Genomic DNA, 27,644 nt, shown 5'->3' with positions numbered 1-27,644 from the left:
CAATTACCATAATTCTAGAGCTCATTCACTCCAAACTTTCTTGAACACAGAATTTCACTTTTAGGATCATAAAAAACTTCGTATTGAGTAAGAATTGGGCAAAAACAGGTACATTGAAATTTAATTCCTGTAACCTGCTCATAGATATCCTACATATTGACAGTGTTCATACTTACTATCCATACTAAAGTTAACTTTTGGGAAAAGCACATCATTCAATATTACCCTTAGCAACACTTCCCAGAAAAACTATTGCTAACAACTTGTAAATGGGTTCAACATCACTCGTGAAAATTATACTATCTATACATTTCTTGTATTCCATAATAACAGCAGGTATTAAACAAAGACTCACAAATGTGTTGCATCCTGGCGAGCATCCCGGTGAAGTGGATGCTGCTGATAATGACCGAAGACTTCAAAAACAATTGGCTGTGTTTTGATGTAATCAAGGAATGCACGGGTCACAGTAACTGTAATCTGAAATTAGAAACAAATGTCAAAACAGATATACATAATTTTACCTAAAAACAAATGAAAGTTGATTAATTTGTCTCTATATTTGTTTTAATAAAATTTGTCTTGATAATCATTCCTTCCATGACTTCATAAGTGAGCTATGATCCAGCTAAAGTTTGAAAAATATTAGTAAACATAAATACTGTAGTACTAAGAATGGCAGGGTAATAATTTACTGAAAGCTGGCCCTTTTATGACAGATTGTTTACCCATAAAAGTCACTTATTCACATGTTTTTGGCAAAGAAATATAAATTACTATTCAGAATTGTTATGGCAAACCTTACGAGCCCTTGTATTCAAGAGAATAATACTGTATTTACATCACCAGAAAAATATTACAAATTTAAGCCAACTACTCGGCACTTAGGAATATTTTTAGCATTTTCAAGAGAACAGACTACACTTACTGGCTATTCTAGCCCCTGCAAAAAAAAAAAAAAAGGGAGGGGGGAAAGGAGTGCTGACTTTCAGCATAAAAAATATGCAATATCTATGAAATATATAAAGATCCCAGGAAGTATAAATGATCTCAATGAATTATCAAAAATATTTTGCTTAATACTACTTTTTTGTCCTCTGTAAAGATACTCTAAAATCTAAATACTGTAATAATAACTGAAAGACACCTAAATCGGCTAAGTTGCAATTCTAAATGGTCAAGTTTACGCTGAACATATAGAAAAACGTTTTTGTTTACACCTGACAATCTCAAGTTAATTTGCTGTATGATTATAAAATTAATGTATAAAAATAGTATGCAAATTTCACATATATTTGATCTAAAACCTGTTAAAAATGTTTCATATTCTACTATGAATTACCTTGAAAACATATCGACATTTACATTCTGTACATAAAACCTAGAGGTCCTTTCCTGTATTCTCTGATGGTCTGCCTGTAGAAATGCTCATCAGAATGGTGTAGTGAAGCTGAGGAAGAAAGGTGACATTAAGTTTCTTAAAGTCAACACCCCCTAGTAGAGAGTAATCTTTATAAATACAACCAGTTTCAAAAGTCCTTGAGCTTTACATTAAATATACAAAACTGTCTGGAAAGGATTAAAAGTAATTGTGACTTAACATCTGCACACTGTATGATAATCATAATGACTGTTATTGTAGCCCTGATGATGAGGTATTCCCTAAATGTTAGTATAAATAAAAAGAGGAGATGATTTCCAGTCTTCTTGCTGCCCTATTCATGATTAAACTTAAGCTTTCCAGGAGCAAAACTCTTAACTTTCAACCTATAAACTTTTAAAGATAAAAACTTCCATGTCTGCATGATATGTGGCATATATAAACTTTATTTCATGTATTTCAGTGCCACTTGTTCAAGGAGATTAGATCTTTATTTATTATAAAACTTTATTCTGTGCACAAAGACCATATTGTCTTCATAGAAAGCTTTTTCATTGCAATAAGAAGTTTTGGGCACATTAAAATACAAAAGATGTGGTAGAGTCCTGGTAAGAGATGAAAACAGTACATATAACTTACTTGAATTGGCAAAATATATCAGCATACTCTGTAGAAACATCAAAGGCCTGAAGAACTGTAACACGGAAGGTAAATTCCTGACCAATTTTTAAGTGAGAGGGAATCTCCTCTTCTTTCCAACTGTCACACGAACTAACACTGCTGTCACCTCGGCCACTGTCCACTTCGCATACTTCATCTAAAAATATTTACCAAAAATTATATAGGGCTAAAATGTTATTCCAATTATAAATCATAATGTAGAATGCATACTTTCTTTTATTTTCTATTACAAAACTATCTCTTTAAATAACTGTTTTCTAATACAAAACTATCTCTTTAATTAACTGAGATCAAAACACAATTTTAACTTAAAAATATGTAAAACCAACTGAAGAAAATAGTAAACATGAGTATGTTATGTGACACTATTATAAAAAAAAAAAAAGAAGAAAATAGCTAGCAACTGGTCCTAGTCATGTGTTTTAGCCAAGGATAATATCTTTCTTAACGTAATCTTTACAAATAATATTTCACCACAGCTCATTCTGAAGTTCAACACTGGGGAGAGTTATATACAGTATTCTTATACCCAAGACCTCTGATGAATTCCTCACATTTCTTGAATGTTGTGAACTTTCAAAAATTCCCATTTAGTCCAGGTTCTCTCTATGCCCTCTCTCATGATCTTGGGCTTCCCACTCATCAGAATCATGCCACTTCTATGTTTACAATATAGCTAAGGAGTTACTCCTCTCCCCTTCACATGATGTGACTGAACCTTATCAATTTACATTTCATATATACTGCATTTACTTGTGCAGATACATGCTCCAGTTTTTAGTCTTGTATCTCATGTCAATTTTGATCAGAATTGCAGAGGGACATAAATCCCAATAGCAGTCTGCTGTACTAAAGTATATTATACTGTCTAATAATATGAAATTATGGGACTGAGATAACAGTTCACTCAACTAGGGTGACATTTCATTACAGGGAACCTTAATTGCTTTATAACATCAGTGTAAAATAATTAAAATATTGAAATTTACTCAACACCTAACTCTAACAAAGAGCCATTGAGCTGCCTTACATGAACCCAATCACACCATTTACAAAACACTAAGACTGCAGTCACTGTGCTCGTGAAGAACAATGTACAGCAAAATGGACTTAAATCCCTAACAACAAAAGCATCATTAGCTCTGTCTCATGATACTATGCTCTGGACAGTACTAAATCATTTGCAATAAAAATGTCTACCCATTTATCTCCTAAAAAATTTTTATCAAATTCCAACTTACTTCCTTACAAGTGCCTCAGCAGAAAACAAGTTACCAATTATATCATAATATTAACTATGACACTGTATTGTACAATAAAAATTCACTACTTATGCACTTGATATATTTGCACAAATCTTTCTTAACACATTTCAGGTAAGAATAACTTTAACAAAACAAATTTAAAAATATTTAGCAAAAATTACGGGAATTAGCCAAGAACAAGTCTTCATTAATTTCATACACAGTATGGTAAACACATTAGGAGTCAATCATTCATGAGAAAAGGACAAAATAAAAAGGTCACATCTACAAGAACAGAAATTGAAATTTAAAATCACAAAATATCTATTTTCTTTTACTTAATGTTACAAATTGGATTTAGATTTTAAGTCAGAAAACTCATTCTACTATGACCACATTTCTAAATAAAAAAATTAACATAAACTAACCTTCCAATTTAATTGACTCTGAAGGGCAAACTTGGCCCTCAACAATGCGTTCCTCTTCTGCAGCAGCTGCTGTGTTCTTTTCTAAAACCTGAGCAGAAAGTGAGCCTCGTTTTGCACGGGGCTTCTTGAATGCTCCATCACTGAATGATATACGAGCAGACTGTCGGACTCCTAATGGCTGAGAAGTTTCTACTGTGTCTTCATCTGATGCTAAAACATAGTAAATTCACAATTCACTATTTGAATTTTGTTTCATGTGCATTTACCTTTTCAGAAGCAAAACTTGCTCATATTTTCTTTTTATAAGCTCTTATCTTGAGATAGATGAAGTTCTTTGGATATACAGTATAATTACCATGTTATGGCAAACATTAGATACTTAAATGTAACAGGTTACTAAGTATTGACATTTTTCAAAGTTTATACCAAAGATAATACAAAGTAAACAATTCTGGAGTGTAAAAATGAGGTAAATATAATAATTTTGTGAAAACAGTTGAGCAAGAAATAGATGATAAAACAACTTTATTATACGTTTCTGTGAGAATTTCAAATGTTTTATCATTCAGAACATAAAATACCACATCAAGGCTGACAATACATTGAACTGTTTATTAAAAACTTACCAACCACAGCCTGAACCGCAACTTTCAAGTAACCCTTGACATCTCCTCGCTCATTGACAATTGCAACACGGTGCACAAGAGGAACAGGGTACAAGAGATTGCTGAGATACATAAAACCTCTGCAACAAGAAAATAAGGAAGTAACATTTGCACTTGTTTTGGCACTAAAAACACATCACTTTGTGACTGCCTTCAAGTGTGTCAGTTCCCTTTACAGGCATGCTTAAAGAAGAATAATCCAGCTCATCACCTGCACACTCAGTCTCCCATGTCTCTTTATCAGTAAGAAATGGTCATTTCAAGTCTGTCTGACGGTCTGCGCCAACCTGTTGACTTTGCTCTCATTCTCATTTTTCCTTCATTGGCTTTTGCACTTTTTTGCTGGTTTAGCTTACATTACCCTTCATTTCTTCTTTTTTGGTGATGGTTTTATCTTAATTATCTATAATCTGTCCTTTGGGCTTTAAATAGGTACATTAACTGCCACTTATTTCAGCCAAAATTTTTCATACCTAAATAAGATCTTCAAGTACTGTATTTGGTTCTGAGGACTTGTTCAGAAATTTAAGCCCTCTTAAAATGATGAGTTGAGCATTTGTTAAACAGCTAATTTTCATTACTACTGTATTTTTCATAATGGTTCAGCATAGGTACACTAGGCCATCTTGTAGACAGTGGTGTAACTTCAAGTATAGCTTAGAGAGAGAGCATAATTTATTAGGCAGTATCTGTAGGGGTTTGATTTGCAGCCCATACGTACCTTGTGAGGCAAGTAAGGACTGGTTCCAATTCCAATGGCAACAACATAATACACTTAATTAGTTCCTATGGCCTCTAAAAATTCAGAATAGGAGGTTGAAAGGCTACCTTTTCACAAAGTTGCATCAGCAAATGAAATTCAGCTTGAATATGCTTTTGAAGAATCTGCTCAATGATTTGTCTCCCCCTTTCACAAGAAAGGTCCACTCTCTCACTCCTGTTCTTCAGGCAGCCTATTAATCTTCCATAAGAACATGGCAGCATGATATACATGCTATACTGTGTTCATCTCTTCAGTCTTTGAATCTGGATATTGCTCTTAAAGCACACAATATTAGTATGCAACATACCATGCCTAACAATCATAGCACTATAGCTTCTTTAGCTCATGTTTTGCTTGTTCTCACAGCTTGCTTAGTGCTCTTCCATTTAGCATAAGCACTACTGATTTGAAAGTTGTTGCAAGCAGTGATCCTCACGTGCATTCCCACTCTGAGCACTTTGCTTTGGGAATTTATACCAAATTTGATGGCATAAAGAACACCAAGGCATATAAGAACCATCCTCCCTTAAAAACAAACTGGCTAATATAAGGAAGAGAGAAGAACCCATTGCTACACCAAACTTCATTTTTTTGATAGCGTAGTCGTTTGATTCGTCCTCAAGGAGTTACCTTCCATGGGTCTGTCGGAGCTCCATGGTGACCAAACTAATATCAAAGAATTCTCTTTTAGTCAGTCTCTTGACCATGTATTGTGTCATAATGATAAACACTATAAATGTGATGGAGTATGTAATGAGCTCAAAGACAAGTGGGCTCTTTCCTTTATCTTACAGCAAAGCTGTACCCAAGTTATTTCCTTCGTCAAACCTGCTAGAAGAGGAAGTGATTATAGCGTATAATGATCCATATATTGTTGACAAACAGATTAAAGAGACCAAAAGCCATTACTTTCTGTTCGTCCATTTTAACAGATTCAATTATCTTCAGGGTTTAAAATTCCCAACAATTATGGAAATGCTCAGAGGGAAAAGCCAAAAGTAAGTTAAGTGCTTAGTTTTAAGTCCCAGTTAATGTTTTAAACTTTGTAATTGGTAGTTAATTTGTGTGAAAGCCGAAAACCCAGTTTTTCTTGCTAACACACGATCGGCGTTAAGTTGTAATCACAAAGTGTTAGTTGTGAAAAGTGCAAATCGTTTAAAAAATTTGTCATTTCAATTAGATGTTTTAACTACAAGAAATGTTCCACAATTTATTATTAATATAGAAAATCCTTTCAGATTCTACGATGTCTTACAATAATCTATGCAGTAGCCTAGATCAGATTGAGAATAATTTAGACTGGATAAATAGTGGATGTTGTCTGTACCCTATAACCAAGGATTATATATCCTTAAGTGTGAACTAAATACCCTGGATTAGGTATTAACCTAAATTACCAAGGACCCTAGGATTAGATACAGTAATAGCAATAATTTGAACAAGATAAAATGGCAGCCTATCTATAAGGCTAATTAGTGAAATTATTCTTTTTTATATAGCCTACACACTTAAGCGTGATCTAAATAATCTAGATTAGGCAGTACCTTACACTAGGTTAGGTGCTAATTCTTTAAGAAACATCCCATTACTGGATTAAGCGTTAGCTTAGACCAGGTCACCTAGGACTAGATGAAACAGTAATCCTGGCTAGATGAAATGGTAGCTTAGAGCTAAGGCTACATTAATTAAGGTATATTTGTTTTATGTAACCCATATCTTTAAGTGCAAATTAAATAACCTGGATTATTGTGATTCTTGTATGTGGCAAACAGGTCCACTTCCGGTTGTGGAAGCATGTTGAGGCTGTCGTTTTCCTTGATAGAGAGTCTGGTATTACATCAAGAGACCCTTTGAGGTGAACTGCAGACAAGGGCAACTTCCTTGCTTGCGCCACCCGAAGGGTCGCTAGCAGTACTATGTTGAGAGGAGGTGAACGTGATCCCAACCTCTTGATGCAGGACACTGCAATCATGTTGTCTAGAATCAACAAAATGTCTGTCTCTTTTGGAGGTCTGAGTTTTTTGAGAGGCAAAAAGATAGCCATCAGTTCCAGGAAAGTGATGTGACAATTCCTCAGAGTAGCTGACCACCTCCCTGCCACCTGACGATCCTTCCAATGTCCTCCCCAACCTGCCAACGAGGCATCTGTGTGTTGTCACTCGTACAGACGGAGGAGTCAGGATGACCTGTTTCACCAGACTCCTTCCAGGTCCAAGGCCAAAGTGTCTCCCCAACTTTTTTATTCTTTTGAAGAGGTCGGTCTTGCATTTTTTTCTTGCATGCGATAGCCAAAATTTGTTCACATTTTTTAGTTGCAATCTGAGTATTGGATCTATTCCTGATGCAAACTGCAGCAGACCCATCTTATGTTCTAATTGCCGTCTGGAAGCTCTGGGCTGTGCAAGGAATGTTTTGAGGTCTTTCCTTATTCTGTTTTGAGTATTGATAGGAAGAGACACTTAACCATGGGCAACGGATGCTGTTATGGTTCCCTGGGAAAATATGGGGTGTGCAAATTCTCACCATTCTGCTTGGTCAGGCCAGAACTTAACAAACTGCAGCAGTTTAGCAGTGTCTAATGATGCTCAAAGGGCCACTTTGGCCACAAGCCTGGTTCTGGAAACCTTCTTCCTTTTCTGTTGGACTTTCCCAAATCTCTTTCAAACTGGAAGAAGCTCATCTGCCAACAGCACTTTCAAACATACCATTATAATCTTGACCTCCTCAATCTTCACACATGAAGGCTATCCAGCAGTGACAGGCTGCTCAGGTTCTCTCCAATGCAGCACTCTCAGACTTAGATACAGTAGTTTTGTAGTCTTATGGCTCCAAGACCCTCACACTCAATGTACGAACAATAGCAAGATTCCTCCTGCTGAAATAACTACTCAGGCAGTCATAAAAAAGATGACTTATTCTTGCCCAAAAATGCAACTTTGGAAACAACTGATTTTTTCAGTAAAAATCAATCACTTGGCAAGGTAATTTTCCTTTCTCTCAACACCACAGAACTGGAAGATTGGTCAGACAATACTTGGGATGACTATTTTTTATGCCAACAGAAGGACCTGGGAACTTGGATGCATGTAGCGAGCTGGATTCTTCTTCTTTATTGATTATGTTTGGAAACGGCACTGATGAACCTGAATGCAATCGTGAAATAACGGGTTGAGACAAAAAAAAAAAAGTTCTAAAAATTGGATTTTTCATCATTTTCAAACCTCTAAACCACATATTGCACACATACATAAGAATCCATGCATTTATGGCTATCATCTAAGCTGCATACAGTATACCATGCTTTCCATATCTAAGCCAAAACTTTCTACAGTAAAAGCAATCCCCGGTTAATGGCGGGGGTTCTGTTCCTGGCCGAGCGCAGCTAACCGAAAATCAGCGATAATAGCACTAATAACCCGATTAACGGCACCGTTAACCAGATATTGGCGCCACTGATAAGCGGAGATCGGTGCCGCTAACCAGAGATTGGCACCGAAAATCCAGTTAACGGTGTTGCTAGACAAGCGCCGTAAAACTGGATCGCCGTTAACTGATGCCACCAGTAAGCGGGGACTGCCTGTATATTTAAGGTTACATGAATATCTACCCTGAAAACTGTTAAGTAACATAACTAATAGCTTTAAAATAAATCCTCATGCAGTAATGTACACAATACAGACAGTCCCCGGACTACGGCAGGGGTTCTGTTCCAGCAGTGTGCTGAAAGTTGGAAAATGCTGGAACACCAGTGCCAATGGCACCATAATCCTAGTTACGGCGCCGTAATCCAAGTTACAGCTGTAATCCGGAACCGATTTTTTTATGAATATACAGTAGAGCCACAGTTCTCGACACTAACTGTTCCAAAAAGAAGCCTTGAGATTCTATTTAGTCGAATTCTGAATCAATTTCTCCCATGAGAATAACTGAAAAGGATTAATCCATTCTACCACCAGTCATTACCACTAACCTTGCCTTTACCACAAAACATTACACAAATTACAATTAAATAAGCTCAGAGTTAAATAACTTACCGCATCAAGCACTTTTACATTTTTAAATGCATACTGTATCAAAAAAATTGGCCTACAACCAATGCGGCTGTATTACCGATGGTAGACAGAGCACCATAAGCTAGGCTAGGTAGCCTATAAGCACTAACAGAATGTACTGTAACGTGGTACACAAAAACTGTTGTTAATAATAATAACATTGAAAAACAAGCCTGATTATTACAGTAAGTCATAATACAGTGTTTATGTCGAATTACTGTATGTCTGTTATCATAAAATTAAGAAAAATTTCCTAAAGTTACGTTTGCAATCGGCAGCTTGTGGCGCCAAGCAGATGTAAACAAATCAAAGCGCCACCCTGGTGGCGCATCGCAGTACTAATTACATAAACATCGTTTACGTTCAGTATTTACGGTAAATTTCATACAGAGTCTACTGGAATAGTATACAAAATCACTGTAAAGCATCTTTCAATAAATATTATGATACCCTAACATATTAGGACCCATGATTGGACGAAAATTCAGTGCAGAAAGCCAAAAAAAATGATGATATACCTGTACAAGCGTGTACTTCTCCAAACAACAGCAGCAGCGTGCGTGGGTTTTAAACGCTTTTAAATACACGTGGGAAGAACGCCACCAACAACACCAACTAGTGGCGGCCAACCGAAACTCTTTTTTTTACAAATATTGTATGATTCACTGGGTCGGATTCCAGTTTGTTGTTAGAGCTCCAAGGCAAAATTTACTCGACATTTCGCATCGAAATCCTATTATGTCGAGTTCTGGTACGGTCGAGGACCGGGGTTCTACTGTACATGAAAAAGCACCGTAAGTACAGAACAGCGTAAGTCAGAGCCGCCTTAACCCGGGGACTACCTAATGGTGTTTGTAGCAATATCAATATTATATACAGTATATATCACAAAACTTTTGAGAACACATTATAATGGATTTTTTCACTTATGTTTCAAAGTTTATGTAAAATTAAATAATAAAAATAGAACATAAATATTTAACTTATAACAAGCTATAGTACAAACCTTCCAACAAGCCTGAACCATGGGAAACGGTCATAGAACGGATCACCTCCAGTTAAGTTTTCAATGTTGTAATCAGGAGAAGTGGGAGAAAGTTCTGCCTCATTGTGATACATCTCGCGCATCAGTTCCAGTCTTTGTCTGTTTAGGTAAGAAATAAATACCTTGTTACCCATAATATTCTGAGTATACTAATTCACTGACATAAATAAACTAAAACCTTTTTAAACATGTTAAATTAGTAAGATTCATTACAAAAACAAAGCACCATCTTAAACATACTTATCAAAATCTCAAATGAAATTTTATAAAAGCATCATGTTAAACACAACTACCAAAGATGATCACAGTTAACTATTTCACATTAAGCTCCTCTATACAAATAACATTTTTCTATATTTCCAAGATCATTTTACACCCTAATTTACCCAAAGACAAATTTACTTTCGTCAACATATATACTTATGTACTCTCCATGAAATGTAAACAGATACTGAATACTTTAGTAAAAGTTAAACCTCTTAGTGGGGTACCACCTACAGTGTGCCTTGCATGACACAGTGTAGGTAATAGTAAAGGTTCTTTACAGCACCCCTTCAGCCTCTGATACAGTGCTTTCTACCTTCATCTTTTCATCCAGTCCTTTTGGTCTAGTTCCACTTAGCTGTCCAACTTTTCAACTTTACTATGCGAGTCTGCACATGTGACTTAATAAAAGTAAAATTTAATTCAATACAGATAACTGAGTAATAAGAAAATGAATATTGAAAAAAGTGTATTTCACTTAGTACCAAAAGTTATACAAAATAGTATAAATCTCATTTGTCTATGTATTATTTTATTTTACCGAATTGTCTGGTTGAACTGCTTAGCAATAATAATATGTCTAACTGTCCATGGCAACTAGAACTTAATCAAGCCAATGAAAGTTCCAAATGTCTCCAAGGTTACAGTGAAAATCCAACAGAATTTGCCATTTTTTTTATCAGATACACATGTCACAAGAATCTCTGGTATTCTCTAAAAACAAATGTTGCTGAATGGCAAAAACGGGATTTTATAGTATCTTTGAAAAAGTAAGAAACTGAAATTTACATGTTAAATAATCACCCATTTTAAAGTAGATGCCTTAAACTTTTGACATAACATATGACTGAAAATTGACAGGCAAATGAAATAAAAATATCTTGCTTAAAACAACAGTATTATAATTAGAGTGATATTCATATCTGGATTTTGGTGGAATTTGCCATTTTTGTTACCTTGTAGCCTTGAAAGTAGATCATCAACAAAATAATGTCATCTTATTAGGGAACTATGAAGGATGATCCTGTCAAATTACATAATACTGTAGATGAAAAATGTGATGATAAAAATACAGTACGTATAATCATAACAAGGATAAAAATTAAACTTCACCACAGTGATAGTGAAATTTAACTAGACATATGAAAACATAAAATATGATTACAAAATTCCTCCTTATTTTACAAAGAACAAAAAAACAGAAAAACTACAGCTCAAAATTAATTAGGTTGTTAAAGAGAATAATCAAAGTAATTTTAAAGTCTGAGAAAAAATAATAATACTAACACTTACTTCAGAAATATTTCAGATAGCCATTATAGTAGAATTATGCTATTTACTTACAATTTTCTGATAATTTCTATAAACTAGCTTATTGCTAATATTCACCCGAGTATTTGTGACAATTCTACAAATAAAAAAAAAAAAACAATTTAAGCTCCCTTTTTCATACTTATCTCTACTTTTATCATAAGTTTTACCATAAATCAAGAAGCAATTTGTCATTATTCTGAGGATTTTTTACCAAATTTTCAAAATAATTGGCTCAATTTGTAGCACTAATAAGAAAAGTTCCTGCACCTCAGATTACAAAAGGTATTTGACTTTTAAATTTTGACAGTTACACATGAAAATCAGCAAGTTACACTGAAAACTGTTTGCAGCATCAATACTGGGGTTCAGTGATCAAATTACCATGGGGAAAAATATAGGTTTCATGATAACTGAATTAAAGAGTAGGTAAAATAATTATAATTATAAGAATGTTGACAAAATAATAATAATAATAATAATAATAATAATAATAATAATAATAATAATAATAATAATAATAATAATAATAATAATAATAATAATCTTTTTACAGTGATCTTGTATTAGCAATAATGTTTCATGAACTTAGTTTAACTTTAGCAGCCAATAAATGCTGTCACTCTAGTCTAGCTACTACTTAGACCTTATACACTATTCATTTACTTTTGAAGTGATGCTTCCCTTCTCATTTACAGTACTGTACACACTACCAATTCTCACTGAATGAATTTATAGAGGCTGTGAATACCATTTTTACAGTACATCTCTAATATGAAAGTCACTGGTGCACAAAAAATTATTCCATAGTAGCATTAAATATGCAATTAGACTCCCCCTCCATATAGCACTGTTGTATAATTATAAATCACTATTTATATCAATGATTATTCTTTAACTATTATTAAGGACAGCAGTACATTAGTATATATGTTCCTCTTAAAACAATACAATCCTCCAAACAAGATATATTTACCTTCCTTAATTCTTAGATAATAGTGTACAAGGTATGAAAAAGGCAACACTTCCAGTGACAATAAAAGTAAAATAAAGACCAAAGTTTAAATGCAATTTCCAATGTACAAATACAAAAAAGTACTTCAGGTACAATAACTACTACACATACTGTAATAGCTAGACAAGAACAGGAAATATTTCAGAAGCAAGTAATATATGCAAAGGGTGATAAACTTTAGTCTCTCCTTCAACAAGACTAGTACGGTTCTTGGGATTTTAATAACTAGTGTTTAAGAGTAATATATAAATAAACAAAATCTGCTTCAGACACTGCAAAATGATAACCACTTGAATAACATTCTGGCATATAATACCTACGAAGAGTAATTTGTATACGGCATGAAGCATGACAACAAATATGACAAAAAGCATCTAAAGTCTGAGGAAAGAAAATGGAGATGCATTTACAAAATAATGAAGTAATCTACATTGTGAGCAACCTGGCTGCTTCTCTACGTTTAGCTAAACGAAAAGAAAAGCACCAATTCACAATCAAATAAAAAAAAAGCCATTACAGAAACACGTCAAAATGTATTCTGTGATGGGAGGTGTAATTTCAATGACAGTTGTAGATATCTAAATGACAAGAGTTAAACAGAAATAATATACTGTACTATAAACAACATACACTCTTCAACTTGATAATTTCATGTTTTCATATCATTATAGTAATCAACAAAATTTTCAAACAAAATAAACATTATGATGAAATTAATATCTTACAATGAAACCCACCTATGAGTGTTAGAATTTGATATATCATCATCTAGAATAGATAGAGGTAAATTTCCTTAAAAACAGGTTTAGAAAGCAAGAGTAAAATCAAGAGGGGAAAAGAAAACTAAATACCAGTACATAATTTCATTAATGACGGTGGAAAAAGATGTATGGCATATGCACTAAGAAAATAAACCCCTTTTAGAGAATCAAATTAATTTTGCAACAGGACCTGTAATTAACTTGAAATGAAGGCACTATAACATCAAAGAAAACTATCATAACTATCAACAATTACACTAAAATGGTTACTTCTGCCAGCCTAGTCCAAAAAGTTATACCCACTACAAGTAAAAGACAGAATCCACATTAACAGCTAAAACTAAACAAATACAAGACTTGGCAAGAGCCGTGAATATGGACTGAACCTCAGTATTAGTCTCAAATTCAATATGCTGACCATTCACCCAACCCGATAAGGTAGTGACATCTACTTTGAACATCCTTTAATATTGTTAGTTAAATCTTCAACCTGAAGCCTTATATTTCAATTCTTCAAACCTGGACCATCATGTAACCTCAGCTTCTAAAGCACTTGTCCTTATGTAAAATATAACATACAGTATTTGAAACTTCTGTGAAGCTAGGAGGTCTTAGAACCAAACACTCTGGAAGCTTGGGAACTTGCACAAAGCTCAAATATAAAAGATATGACTTGTCTGGATACTATAGGAGTAAGCATGTTTTGATGTGGAAATTATTTCTCATACTTTTACTACTTGATTTAAGAATATCAATCATGGAAGAGATTATGATGCTGCGTTTTGTTTTGTTCACTTTATTCACCAATGCTATACATGCTCTGAAATTAGTAAGGGTAGAGGGGCAGTATTGGTAATCTGTTAGGAGGAGGAGAGAGAGAGAGAGATTACAAAAAAAATGTTAAATCATCTTACTCTGACATCTAACTCTTGATCCATGTCAGTTCGTGCACTCACCGCAACTAAGCGCCAAGGGTAATAAAATTAATACTTCAGCTACAAGAGTTTAGCCATACTTCAAATTTAATGGAATTTTCTATGCTAACACCCCACACAGGGAAAGTTTGGTGTTAACAATCTCCATACAACTGTGAGCTTATATTTAGGCTCCTGGGTATGAGCATTTAGTTACAGTTTTTTGGGAGAAGGAACCTTTATGTAGACAGACTGCTCAGCCTTGGCAGATACTGGTGACTTCTGAACATTCTTGTATAAACAATTTTGTTAGTTTTCCTATATATGATGTTTTCAGCGGCTTACCACATGTTGCAGTATTAATGATTATGCTTATTTTATCACATCTGGCTAGACAGTCATGTTTGGTTTGTTTTGATCTGGCTTGATTTTTTGTTGCTAAGCAGGATTACATAAAATGTCACGTGTGGACTTTCATAAAAACAAATGAATAGATAACTGATGATAACATCAACAAGGTCCACTTCTAACTCTGAGTTAATGGCCTACAAAAGATCTAGCTGCATCAATCTTTTTGCATTTCAAGATCTGCTATGATTTTCTTATTCTCTTCTTGTTTCATTTTCACTGTCTCCTAAATGATAAAATTAAAAACCAACTTTGACAAAAGTTCCAATCATCTGAAAAATTAATACTTGTTAAAACTATAGCATTTTTTTTATTATTGTGATTAAACTCTTTCATAATGAAAAAATATGACTGACAGCTTTAACTCCATCAGATGTCAAAGTACATAAAGAGTCATTGTTAAATTACAAGAAATGATACAATATGGTGACCTTTACTATTCAGTCTTTCTCAGCCAGTGCCATCATGTAAAGATTTCTGTATGCAAAAAAAGGAGACCTAATGAGTGAAATCCCATGTTTCATATAAGTATATAATATACAGGTATATTGTTATTTCCTTGAATAACATAACATACTCAAATATTTTGATAGCATATAAGAACCATTTTTTACACCAAAAATAGTTCCAGATCTTATATGCAAAGGAGAGGTATCCACTGAACAAATGTTTACCCTGCAGCTAACTACTGTACTGGTATACCATTACTTCTACACATTTCTTGAACTTTTGTCAGGTGAAATACACTCCATAATTGGGGTGCTGGTAATATGTAACAATAGTTAAGAGGAAAATTTTTCTATCTTCCCTTTTCTTCTATATTACATAACCACTATTACTATTATGACTATCAGTACTTAAATTAACAAAAAGGAACTCTCTCAAAAATTACAGCTGGATGCTTGTATCCAGATATTTTTGTTCAGTATCCAGATCTTAAATATTTATTAAAAATTTACATAAGTGTTATTGTAAGCTATGTTATACCTGTAGGATACATCTTTTTTGTTTTCATGTGAAAACATCCTTTAGGTTTAGATAGTACTCAGAAATCTAATTAATGATAATGAGCATAGCTTAGTCATAACTTCTTGGCACCATAACTAATGAGTCATTTAATGTAAAACAGTATATAAATTATAAAATAATGTTTAATTTACATAATAAAATTTATAATAGTATGCTGTCATAACCAGAACAAAATGCTGCACATCAACAGTCTTTAAAATTTTTATTTGCAATACTGTTGAGAGCAGATTGCTATTGTGTATGACTTTATTCTATTTGTATGATTGTATTCTATATCATTATTATTATTATTCAATAGATGAAACCTATTCACATGGAACAAGCCCACAGGGACCACTGACTTGAAATTCAAGCTTCCAAAGAATATGATGTTCATTAGGAAGAAGTAAGAGGAAGTAAAGCAAAATACAGAAAGAAGAGATCCAACTTAAAAAAAAATTAGTAAATAGATAAATAGATAAAAAAATATTAAAAAGCAAGAAGAATAGTATTAGGGTAGTAATGCATTGCATTTTCGCTCGAACTTCTGAAATTCCAATTGCACGAAATCCTCCGGGAGGCTGCTCCACAGTCCAACAGTGTGAGGAATAAAAGACCTCTGGAACTGAGAAGTTTGACAGCAAGGCACATTTACTGCATATTGGTACTGCTTTTCAGTGAATCTGGTTGCTTTCGGCAGATAAATGGGATCAAGGATCAGTGTCAATGTGAAAGATCTCTGTTGAAATACAACTTATGAAAAAGTGACAAACAAGAGACCATCCTTCGATGGTCCAAGTCATAACTTCTACTATTAGGAAACAGAAACCTACCACCACAAACCACTCCATCTATAAGAGATAAATCTCTAGCTGAAACAGACATCCACACCGGAGATCAGTATTCCAGTAAAGGAACTACAGTTGATCACTGGTATTTGTGGGGGATAGGGACCACAACCACCTGCCAATAACTAAAATCTACAAAAACTTCACACCCCCTCTAAAATGCTTATAACTGCATATTTTAATAGTTCAAACACCAAAGATCGCCCCCTCCCTTAAAATGCTTAGAACTGCCTAATTTAATAGTTCAAACACCAAATATACCTTAAACTATCATCCTAAAATACTTTATTAATATTTTAATATCACTTTAATATAATTTTAATATTTCAATATCACTTTAATATCACTTCAATATCATTTCTGAGCAGTATAGCTGTAAGCGCTATACTGTAATGAGGTGAGAAAACCAGTTTAGGGAGCTGTAGCCACCTGGAGGGTTTACTATAAGGAGGTCCCTCTCATGGGAGGGTTCCCTATAATTAGGCCCCTCCTATAAGGAAGGAAGAAAACTGGTTTATTACCAGGGCAAAGCTTACAAACCTGTTTCTTTCCCCGGGCTTACATAAGTCTCTCTCTCTCTCACTGAGTTAAGAAATATTTAAATGTGCATTAATAAAAAATGTATTTTATTGATATTTTGCTATGTTTACATTTTCTATTTATATCTTTTTATTTTAGGATTTTGCTATGTATTTAGGTTATTATATCTTGTAATATGCAATTTTATTTTACTTTATAACTTCATTGATTTTAAGTGTAACATACAGGCAGTCCCCGGTTATCAGCGGGGTTCTGTTCCCGACAGCGTGATGATAACCAAAATTGCCGACAACCGAAAATCGGCAACAATAGAGCCAATCCTCGGTTATTGGCGCCGACAACCGGGGATCAGCGCGGTTAATAGCTGGGGATCAGCACCAATAACTGGAGATCGGAGCCAATAACCAGGAATCGGTGATGGAAATCCGATTATCATCGTCGCTAGACAAGCGCCGTAAAACCGGATCTGATAACTGAGGCCACCGATAACCGGGGACTGCCTATATATTCCATTATAGATTGCCCGATGACGGAGGAATGTAAATCTTGAAAACTAGTCACAACTAAAAAAGATGATCTTCATTCAAGCCCAGGTTTTAATATCTATTATTCATCTCCAATTTCCATGAAACTCTTCTACTGCTGATATAGTGAATCATATTTTTATCATTAAAAAATGTATTTAGTCATGAAAATAAAATGAAAATACAGTACTGCAATTAGTGAATACAGTACTGCTCTAAAAAAAAATCTGTGAATAGGCTAATTTTCCCAGAATAACTTCATGATACATTCCACAGAAAAATCCGTGAATAGGTGAAGCCACGAATCCTGAACTGTGAATAGTCGGGGGTTGACTGTACAAATGACCTAAAACAGGCTGCACTGATTTTCTCACTGTTATAAATATATGAGGCCTTACAAAGAACACCCAACTTTCTTACGGCATTTGCTGAAACTTTCACTGGATGTTTCTCAAAAGCTTCAGACTAATTCAGCAAAGTTCCATCCACCTAATGGGAAGGATGGGGTAGGAAATCTGTACAAGATCTGCTAATCAATAGTGTTTTCATTTTAGAGTTCAGCCTCATACCCCACTGACTACACCATTCCCTGATCCAGTCCATGTTCTGACTGAGGCTAAGGGCAGCTTCATTTCTCATAAGTGGAGACATTACTACACCCACAAGTGTTGCATCATTGGTATACTGAACAATCTTGTTTTCCTGGCCAACAACCATATCACTTGTATACTGTACACTAAAAATAACATTAGACCAAGAACACTGCCCTGTGGAACTCGAGATACAATAGGTCTTGGTTCACTAAAGACCCCATCCACAGCAACTCGCTACTGCCTACCTGTAAGGAAATCTTGAAGTAATCCTAAAACATATCCACCCACTCAAGATTCTGAAGTTTATAAATAAGTGCCTTGTGATTTACTAAATCAAAATCAGTACTAAAATCTACCATTTGAATTACTCTGCACTCAAAACCTTTATCAAGATTCCCTTGCAAATGGCATGTCAAGTCTTAAAGAGCATAGCAGGTACCTAACAGCTTTCCATATGCATATTGACTATCAGCTAGCAATCCTTTAGATTCCACATACTTATATAGTGGCTTAAAAATAAGTTTTCAGCAACTTTGGAGAGCACAGGGAGAATAAAGATTGGCCTGTAGTTACTGCAGTCTGCTGATATGGCGCTTACTGGAACAGGCACTGTATTACTAGGCTTGTGTTCATCCACAAAGATGCTACATTGACATAAAAATCTATAGAATCTAGTAATCTTGGGAGACAACACACTAGAAACTTTTTCAGAAAACAAAAGGAAGAAATCATCAAGATCTTCACCCCAGCTATCATGATTATCCAGAATTTTCTTAACATCCCTGGAGTAAAAACAAATTTTGTAAGGATAGGTTCTGGATGACAAGTAACAGGGAGAGGGACATCCTCAGCTGATTGCTTAGCTTCAAAAGCTCGATGAAGCAGTTCAGCCTTTTCTCTAGGGCCAGTAACCATCTACCATCATCTGTAAGTAGTGGTGGAATGGAAGACAAGCCTGACCCAATGATAGTAAGACATCAAAGAAGTATGTATACAAAGAACTATGTATAGGTGGAAATGAAAACTACTGATATCATTTGGAGAGAGAGAGAGAGAGAGAGAGAGAGAGAGAGAGAGAGAGAGAGAGAGAGAGAGAGAGAGAGAGAGAGAGATTTGGCCTTCACTTTCATTTTCTACTGGGTACATACAATACTACTATTATTATCTTACAAACATTGTTATTAAATTGGTATTGTAGAACCTTATAAAATATCTGTAAGGTTCATTTTCGTGGATATCTATTGATTATAGAGAAAATATCAATGTTTATGTAATACCTCTGACAGCATGTAATTCTTGTGGTGACTTCAAGAGAGGCATGTATCACACATCCACCCTCAGTAGCCTAATGCTACTGGTGTGTCAAATTAATAATTAATAATAAAAATGAATTTGCATCTTTAATGTAATTTACCTAAGCTCCAATAAACACTGAATGCCTAAATGCACTAAAAACTTTTTCTGAATATTCCCTGCTGAAAACCATGAGGGTCTTATATACCCATGGATCTTATACACCATCAAATATGGTATATATTTTACTAGAATATAAAAGAAACAAATGTACGAGTTGTTTAACAAGGCATATGTTGATACCATCAACACAGAGAACAATGTATGGTATGCACACCTTGAAATATGTTTCATTTCAATAACCATCTTGGCAAATAGTGTACAAGAATATTGCTTTAAAGAATGCTTAAAAAATATTATTGTGAATAATGCATGAGTACAAAGAAGTTCATGTATGGCATAAGTTACCTCACCAGACTGAGATGCATGTTCTGAAACAGGCTTCCATTTACATTAACACAAATAATGTGAGTATGACCCATGTGTCAACGCTGGGAATGTTAACATTGTTCCGAAAATAAATAGCATAAAATCAGTGACATAAAGCATTTGGTGTTTTTTTTATATATATCTACTAAAAATGTTGTTTTGGAAGTCATCTGTGTCACTGACCAGATTCAGCAATATGCCTGATTGCTAGTTTAATTATACTGTCCAATATCTTACATACAATACGAATTAAAAATTTTAAGTAACATATCCTAAATAAGAAAAATGTCTAAATTTTATAAGATAGCATTCACCAAAAGACAATAGGCAATGCAGAAATGGATGTTTCAGCATGAAAATCTCATGGCTGAGTAAAATAAACAAGAAAATAACTTTGGAGAACAGCAGTAAACCTTGTATCATTTCATCAATTAAGGGATGCACATACACTCACAAAATAATTAAGGTCTTCATGCACTAGAGTTTTAGAATTAAAAAAAGTATTTAGGATGATATAAAAATTAGATAACTCTCAAAGTTTTTGGTTAGTGTTTCCCAGTGGACCTGGAGATATAGCAACCCAGACAAATGATAAAATGGTGAATAACAATGAAAAATTCTGTACTTCATCTTTACCTCTGTATCCTACTAAAACAGTTCATTTTCAGGAATTAAATTCTCTGTATATTTTCAAACTAATGTAATTTTCTACTGTTGGTGCCCCAGAGCAGTCTCATAAAGAACTTTGAGGATGCACAAATCAAAATCAATCCAAAACTAATGAAAACTTAGTCTTCGTATGATAACCATAAATTCATCTAAACATCAAAACATGAGGTACAATGTTGAGGTCACACAGCACTTTAAAAATACATCAGACTCCTTCAACACAGAGGGCAGAAATACATAATCTTTCTTCTATTAGAAGAAAACAAGAGTGAACCATTTTTGTTTCTTTACCAAATGGCAAATTTTTGGAAGCCTGGTTCCCCTCAAGCTTCAATGGTTAAATACGTCTGCATACAAGGAAAGTGACAAGGGTATAAATTGAAAGAGAAAAAAAATTTTGAAGGGTTGTTAGGATTTTATTATCCTAAAGTAGTCTAACACAACCATCAAGTAAAATTTGTCTTAAATGCTTTGAAGAAATATATGTTGAAGCATTTGAACAATCAGATGGGAAGGAAGACAAGGAATATGAAGAAAACAAAGCAAATTAAAGGAAAAGACTCAATGCAACATTCTTCTTAATCTCTTCTATGAGGGAAGTCAAAATTATAATGACATGTATTTCAGCAATACTGATATACTTTACTATGTGAGGAGTAAATACTTTTGTACATCGACTTAGATAATAAAATTTCCTTCAGAACCTACATATTATTTTGGTTCTCTCTTTGGATGCAATGCACTAAAATCCAAATCAAGAGTAAAAACCTGACAAAGAAATATGTCTGTTAAAGCCTATCTTTCCACCATCTCTCAGTAAACTAATTTAAATTAGTTTAAAAAGGCACGGAACAAATGTTTAGTCTCTGAAAGAGCTAGCTCAAAAGGGTTATTCTTAAAAATAAGGGACAAAAATTTTAAGAAGGAAAGATGAAATTTTATTTTACCATTAGCCATTTCCACTTAACAAGGGGTGACACTAAAAGGGTAAAGCTTTCTGACAGTTTTTTTTTTGTAAATGACAGAAAGCAATAACTGGTGAATGAAGGGATGTTTAACATGACCTTTAGTATTTCCCACAGTGCACTGCCCATAACACAATCTGAGAAGTAAATCTTAGCTCCAAAAGACTTTACATTGGTTGTACACTGCATACTCAAAAGAACAACTGATTTTTAGTAAAAAGATATTTAATGTAGAAACAGATGAATACAAGGGTACTATCTGGATGGATTTTTTATTTTCCCAACAAACTGATTATTGTAGAGTAATTGGAGCATGGATAAAATAGACAAAAATTTTGATTACGGGTAAATCAAAATGTCCGGGTGGTAGCGAGTAAAGAATTACAGTGGGTAAATAATGCCTTGACAATTCTATGCAACAGAAACATGGCCACTGACAATGAAAATGGAGGATATTGTGACTATAAAATGTTCACGGACAGAGTAGGATGGAAAATCATATTATGAATCTGTAATGAATTGATGGCTATGTGTTAACATGAGGCTCAAAACAGACTAAGATTTCAAAAAGTCTGTAATGTTTTTGGACTTGTGATGAGAAGAATGAGTCAAGACAAAGACCTATAAGAAGAACCAATAAATCAAGGATAGATGAAGACCTGGACCCATGGGAGTTAAAGCAGAAAAACACAGAACACAAAAGAGTAGAGAGAACTCATATTATACATTATTTCCATATAGGGAAAAGCTGAGTTTTAAAATGTATAAGATAAAGATAATGATAACATTGCCTCACAAACACCCATGGAAAACACTAACCCTTAAACTACATGAATTCCTGTAATATATTTTTCATTACAGAAATAAATTTAATTAATTTCATTGTATCATGTATACTGTAATCTCAATAACTATGTAACAGTAAGAAACTTACAATACTATGAGTGTTTGTAATATCCCACAATAATTGAAAAATAAATAACTGGAATACTAGCCTGTTATGAATGACAATGGATGCATGTGAGTATAAACTATGTACAGTAAATTGAATGCCATAATTGAACTACATTAAAAGAAAATTAATGAGAGGTAAAGAAACTTTCTTTAGAACAATTTCTTTAGGATAATGTAAGTTTGTAACTGAAAAGAAACATTAAAGAAAGGAAATATCTGTTTCTGGATATTTAATTCTTTGAATGATGGGTCTCGGTGCAGGAGATCATTACTTAATTAGATATTCACAAAAAAAACTATCAAATCTTTGTTATTTAGCAAACTATGAGTATAGAGCAAATAAATAGACTATATAGAGAAAAAGAAAAGCTATGTGCAATACTGGGAACAGAAAACAAAAGCAACTGTACTGTACAGACACTGTGCTGTACACAGAGTCTTGTGAGGATGGTTTAGCCCTGAAAACACTAATAAAATACATATTGAAACTGTTAAGCTTTGTGCTAATAATGAACAAAAAATACATCACACAACAAAAATGGTGTTAGAAAGAACTGTCTATGTTGTACAAATGTACAAAAACAAAACTCTGAAGGGACAATAATATATCTATGATAAAATAAAACCAAAATTGCCAAGATTTTCATCAGTATATAAAAAGAAAGGTTTGCCATTGTCCAATGCATTATCTTATGATATAGCAACCATGAAGTACAGAGGAGAAGCAAAACAGCGCCACAAAAGAACTACATAGACCATCATCAAGCTGGCTTGTTCAGTGTTCCAAAAATCAGTCAACCAAAGATAGGCTTGTGAACACCAACATTTAAAATGACCATGCCTCAATCCAAGTGCAAAACACTGCCAATTAATCTGTGCTGCTGCTGAGGATTCTGCTGCTGCAGGATCAACACTAACATGCGGGAGTTGAGGAGCCTTGTGGGCAGCAGCTGAGATAAGGAGAGCTTGGCTTGGTTACACGCTGGAATACAGGTTTGCACTTCCTCTTCTGCTGGTGGCTCTGTTTCCATTGGCGGAGAAGGCGAGACAGAGCCTGGGCTTATGTCAGAGTGGTAGATCTGACGCATCAACTCCAAACGATGTCTACAATGCACGGCAATGAAGCAAAATTTAGTTTTGGACCGGAGGGATGTCTTGCTTGGGAACTACAAGAAGCCCCATTAATCAACAATGACATCCCAATGTGCAATAACTTATTTTTCAGCCCATATTCTACTTAAGCAATCTGCCAGAATTGTAGACAAAGTTTGGGACTCACATTCTTGTACCCAATAGGGGAATGATTGAATTTACTTACCATTTACCACTGAAGTTCTGTCTGCTATCACATCTACAGCTATTAGTAATGAAGATCTTACTTACCAAAATGGTATTGAGATCATATGTGTTTACAAATGACATAAACCTTTATATTTCTCCTCCAACTAATGAAAGACTTCAACAAACTTTGTCTACAATATATGGGGAGTGGGAGGGTGACCTTAACTATTATATTCATCATTTACACAGGTTAAATGATAAATACCTCATGAACAATTCAGTAAAACCAATATAAAAATATGAAGTGAGTACTGAATGACTCAACAGTAAATAATGTTAAAATATGATTTGGGAAGCATTTTTGGGAAAAAGGGGCAATACACGAGAAGGAAAATTACATTTGCTAGTAGCTATTGCAAACAAAAAAGCCAATAACATTTCACAGTAACAGGAAATGAAAAATAAAAAGATGAACACACCAACCCAGACAACACCAATGAGTAAATCAATCTGGAACAACAGTGACCAAATAACCTTAGAAAATAACAGATACAAAAACAGTACTGTGAAGTAAAGACAAAGTGAAAATTATGAAGGTTAGAATATAAAAGCTGATTAGAAATACACACCTCAATTTCTCAAGTGTCCAGTAATGTGTAGCTCCATTCTTTGTGTCTTGAACTTCAACAGCAACAATTGTATGAGGAGTAGGACGATCATCATCATCTTCCTCTTCTTCATCTTCAAGCAATGGTAAGAAGTCAGTCGGCAGAGGAGAGTATAAAGTGTCAGTAAGAAGAGTGAATTGAAATTGTACCTGAAACAGAGAAGAATGATAAAAATACAGTAGATTTAATTTCTCTTCAATCTTGCATTCAACAATTCTTTAGACAGCTAAATCAATCTGCAACTTACAAAAATATATTAAAAAATTCTTCCTAGTAAAAAAATTATGGTTACAGAATATTTTTATAATATAATTCAATACTGTATACTTAAAGATTTTTTTAATCATTATGATCTACTATGAAATGAGTCTAGTACTGTAATGTTTTGTGAGATGAAAGAATAAAGAATGAAAAACGTTAATTGTCAATAGTATGGGTAAGGGATCAACCAATGAATCTAAAAAAATGGGAATAATTAGATTCACAACATGCTCTGAACAGTATGGTAATGAATCTATGACATCAATCATTCAAAAGGACTCAAACTCCTTACAGGATGGTTACAAGGCCTCAATGATTCCAAAAAGAGCTTGTAGGGCACAACACATATCAACTTTATGAAACAATAGAATGTTTCATGGTGCCATAATACTGATCTTGCACAGAGCAATATCAAAATACTGGTTAATCATTAATGGTTGTTAAGACAGCAACTCAGGCATCACCATTACACTGATGGGCCTCCTTTCTACAACCACTGCTCCTACTTTTGTCTGCTGTACCTGCATTATCAAGACCAATTGAAATCAATGGCTGGGGATGAACAATTTTTTACTACTGTCCCTCTTACTAAATACCTAATACAGGCAGTCCCCGGTTTACGACGGATACGGCTTACGACGTTCCAAGGTTACAATGCTTTTCAAATATATTCATCAGAAATTATTTCCCAGTTTACGACGCATGCTCTGGAGTTACGACGCTTACGATGCTGATCTGATGGAAGAAATAAGTTTCCATCGTTTTCAATGCACCATAGGTTTTCTTTGGATTTTGATGATTTTCGACGATTTTTCAGCTTACGACGATTTTCAGTTTACAATGCAGCGTAAGAACAGAACCCCCTTCGTAAACCGGGGACTGCCTGTACCCAAATCCTGCACAGCTGTTCAAGAAGAAAGCCATCCTGAGCTCTTCATCATAAAGAAAGGTTCAAATGACTGGTCAATTCAACATCTAAAAGGTTGCAGGGTCTTATTGCTTCCTAAAGCCTTAATATTCAGTACCACTATGCAAACTATGAAATATGGTAGACTGCAGACCGAAATGCAGATGTACTTAAGGCAAGGGAAAAACACAAGCAACAGAGAAGCTGTCAAAAGAGTATGACAGTACAGTAATGAATCTCGGCATTTGGGCAATGTCTTAAAATGGAGTTACGTTTCTGTAATAGTGAAATTGTTACAATTTCAGATATCAGTTGGGACATGGACCAACTAACCAAAGATACAGTATTTCATGCCTTGCAAATACTAATCTCAAGCTATTTTTATAAACGGAAAATTATCCTTTCCAGTTATAGGGATTATCTTCAAGATGGAACAATGATAAAAAGATGTGGAACTGGTTTCAGTATAAGGATTTCTGAATGATCAGATTAAATTCTCATTCAAAAATTAAAAGATATACTTATTTAAAAGATGGTAACAGCAGTTATGTCAGTGCAGTACAGTGCAAATTCATCAACAAATAGAGCCCGTAACTGAAGGACAGGTCCTCCTTGATGGATCCACTGAGCATCATTGCTCATGATGTGTAAACACATTACACCAACTAACATGACTACTTCTCATATCTCCAACTCTCTCTATGGCCCTTTGTTACTTGAGACTTTGGTTATGGGAAATTTAATCTCAGTCCTTTACAATGACCTAATATACGTCATAGTTCATAGAGTTGTTGTGCAAAAGAGGTCTTCCAACTTAAGAGACCAACTATAACAGAAGTGTAGCTGTGGATGTCCAAATCTGTCCTTGCAGAAGCTACAGTGAGCATTTTTCCTGTCAGCTAAAGAATGTCTCACTCTTTAGCTGTCTTGATTTATCTTGTCACTGGAGTAGGTGGTTCTGGCTACAGGGGAAATGAGTAGGTCATGACTACTACCAGTTTAAACAGATTTTGACTATGCATGCAACAAAGGCCTCAGTGTGATGTCATTAATTTGAAAGAGGGACAATAACAACCATTCAGTCCTGTTGAAGCAACCAAGCTGCACCATTTAGGGATATCTTGCTAGTTATACACATAGAGCACCCTAGAAATATTAATTTGATGTCAACTCTAATGCCCATTTTGTGGAGTTGCTTAACAATGCCAAAATGCCAAATTCAAAGAAGGCACCAATGATTTGATGATACTTGGAAATATGCTCCTGAATTTAGTTGTAAGTTTTGTTTAGGGATTGACAAGATACTAGTGTTTGTGGAAAACAGCTGATATATAGATTAAATGCTACTGTGCCATACTACTTGGGGATGTAGTTCAAAACATATTATTTAGTTTTCTGATATATATAATTAAAGTTGCTTTCAATTCCTGGTATTATTCCTCTTCCCCAACTCTACTGATGAACTTCAGTTAAAATTCTTTGTTATTTTAAGAGAGGCATTTTAAGATCCTGCAAGACATATTCCACCTAGAGCAGATGACACAATCTGAGAGCTATCTCAGGGTGAACTTGGCAGTGTGTGTGGCTACTAGCTGTTCTTTCCCAGGGTCAAAATGAACCTTGAGTCAAATTCTCTGAACCTTGTAGAAGTAATTTCTACAGCTGGATATAAAACAAATATTCTCCTATTTTTCTTCAGCATTATCTGGTTT

General features: G+C 34.4%; 1 protein-coding gene across 1 annotated transcript in view; it reads right to left on the bottom strand.

The window, feature by feature from the left end:
• Positions 1-27,644, bottom strand: part of unc-104 (kinesin family member unc-104) — a 184,289-nt gene that overhangs the window by 48,770 nt on the left and 107,875 nt on the right. Inside the window, 10 exon segments of the mRNA XM_067083286.1 lie at positions 356-480; positions 925-931; positions 1,366-1,444; positions 1,786-1,790; positions 2,021-2,198; positions 3,735-3,944; positions 4,361-4,479; positions 10,221-10,358; positions 23,734-23,919; positions 24,726-24,913. Of these exon segments, the coding sequence (XP_066939387.1) occupies positions 356-480; positions 925-931; positions 1,366-1,444; positions 1,786-1,790; positions 2,021-2,198; positions 3,735-3,944; positions 4,361-4,479; positions 10,221-10,358; positions 23,734-23,919; positions 24,726-24,913 (1,235 nt within the window).

This window comes from Macrobrachium rosenbergii, chromosome 3 (assembly GCF_040412425.1).
Source record: "Macrobrachium rosenbergii isolate ZJJX-2024 chromosome 3, ASM4041242v1, whole genome shotgun sequence".
NCBI lineage: Eukaryota > Metazoa > Arthropoda > Malacostraca > Decapoda > Palaemonidae > Macrobrachium > Macrobrachium rosenbergii.
This window is presented reverse-complemented; position numbering and strand designations above follow the sequence as displayed.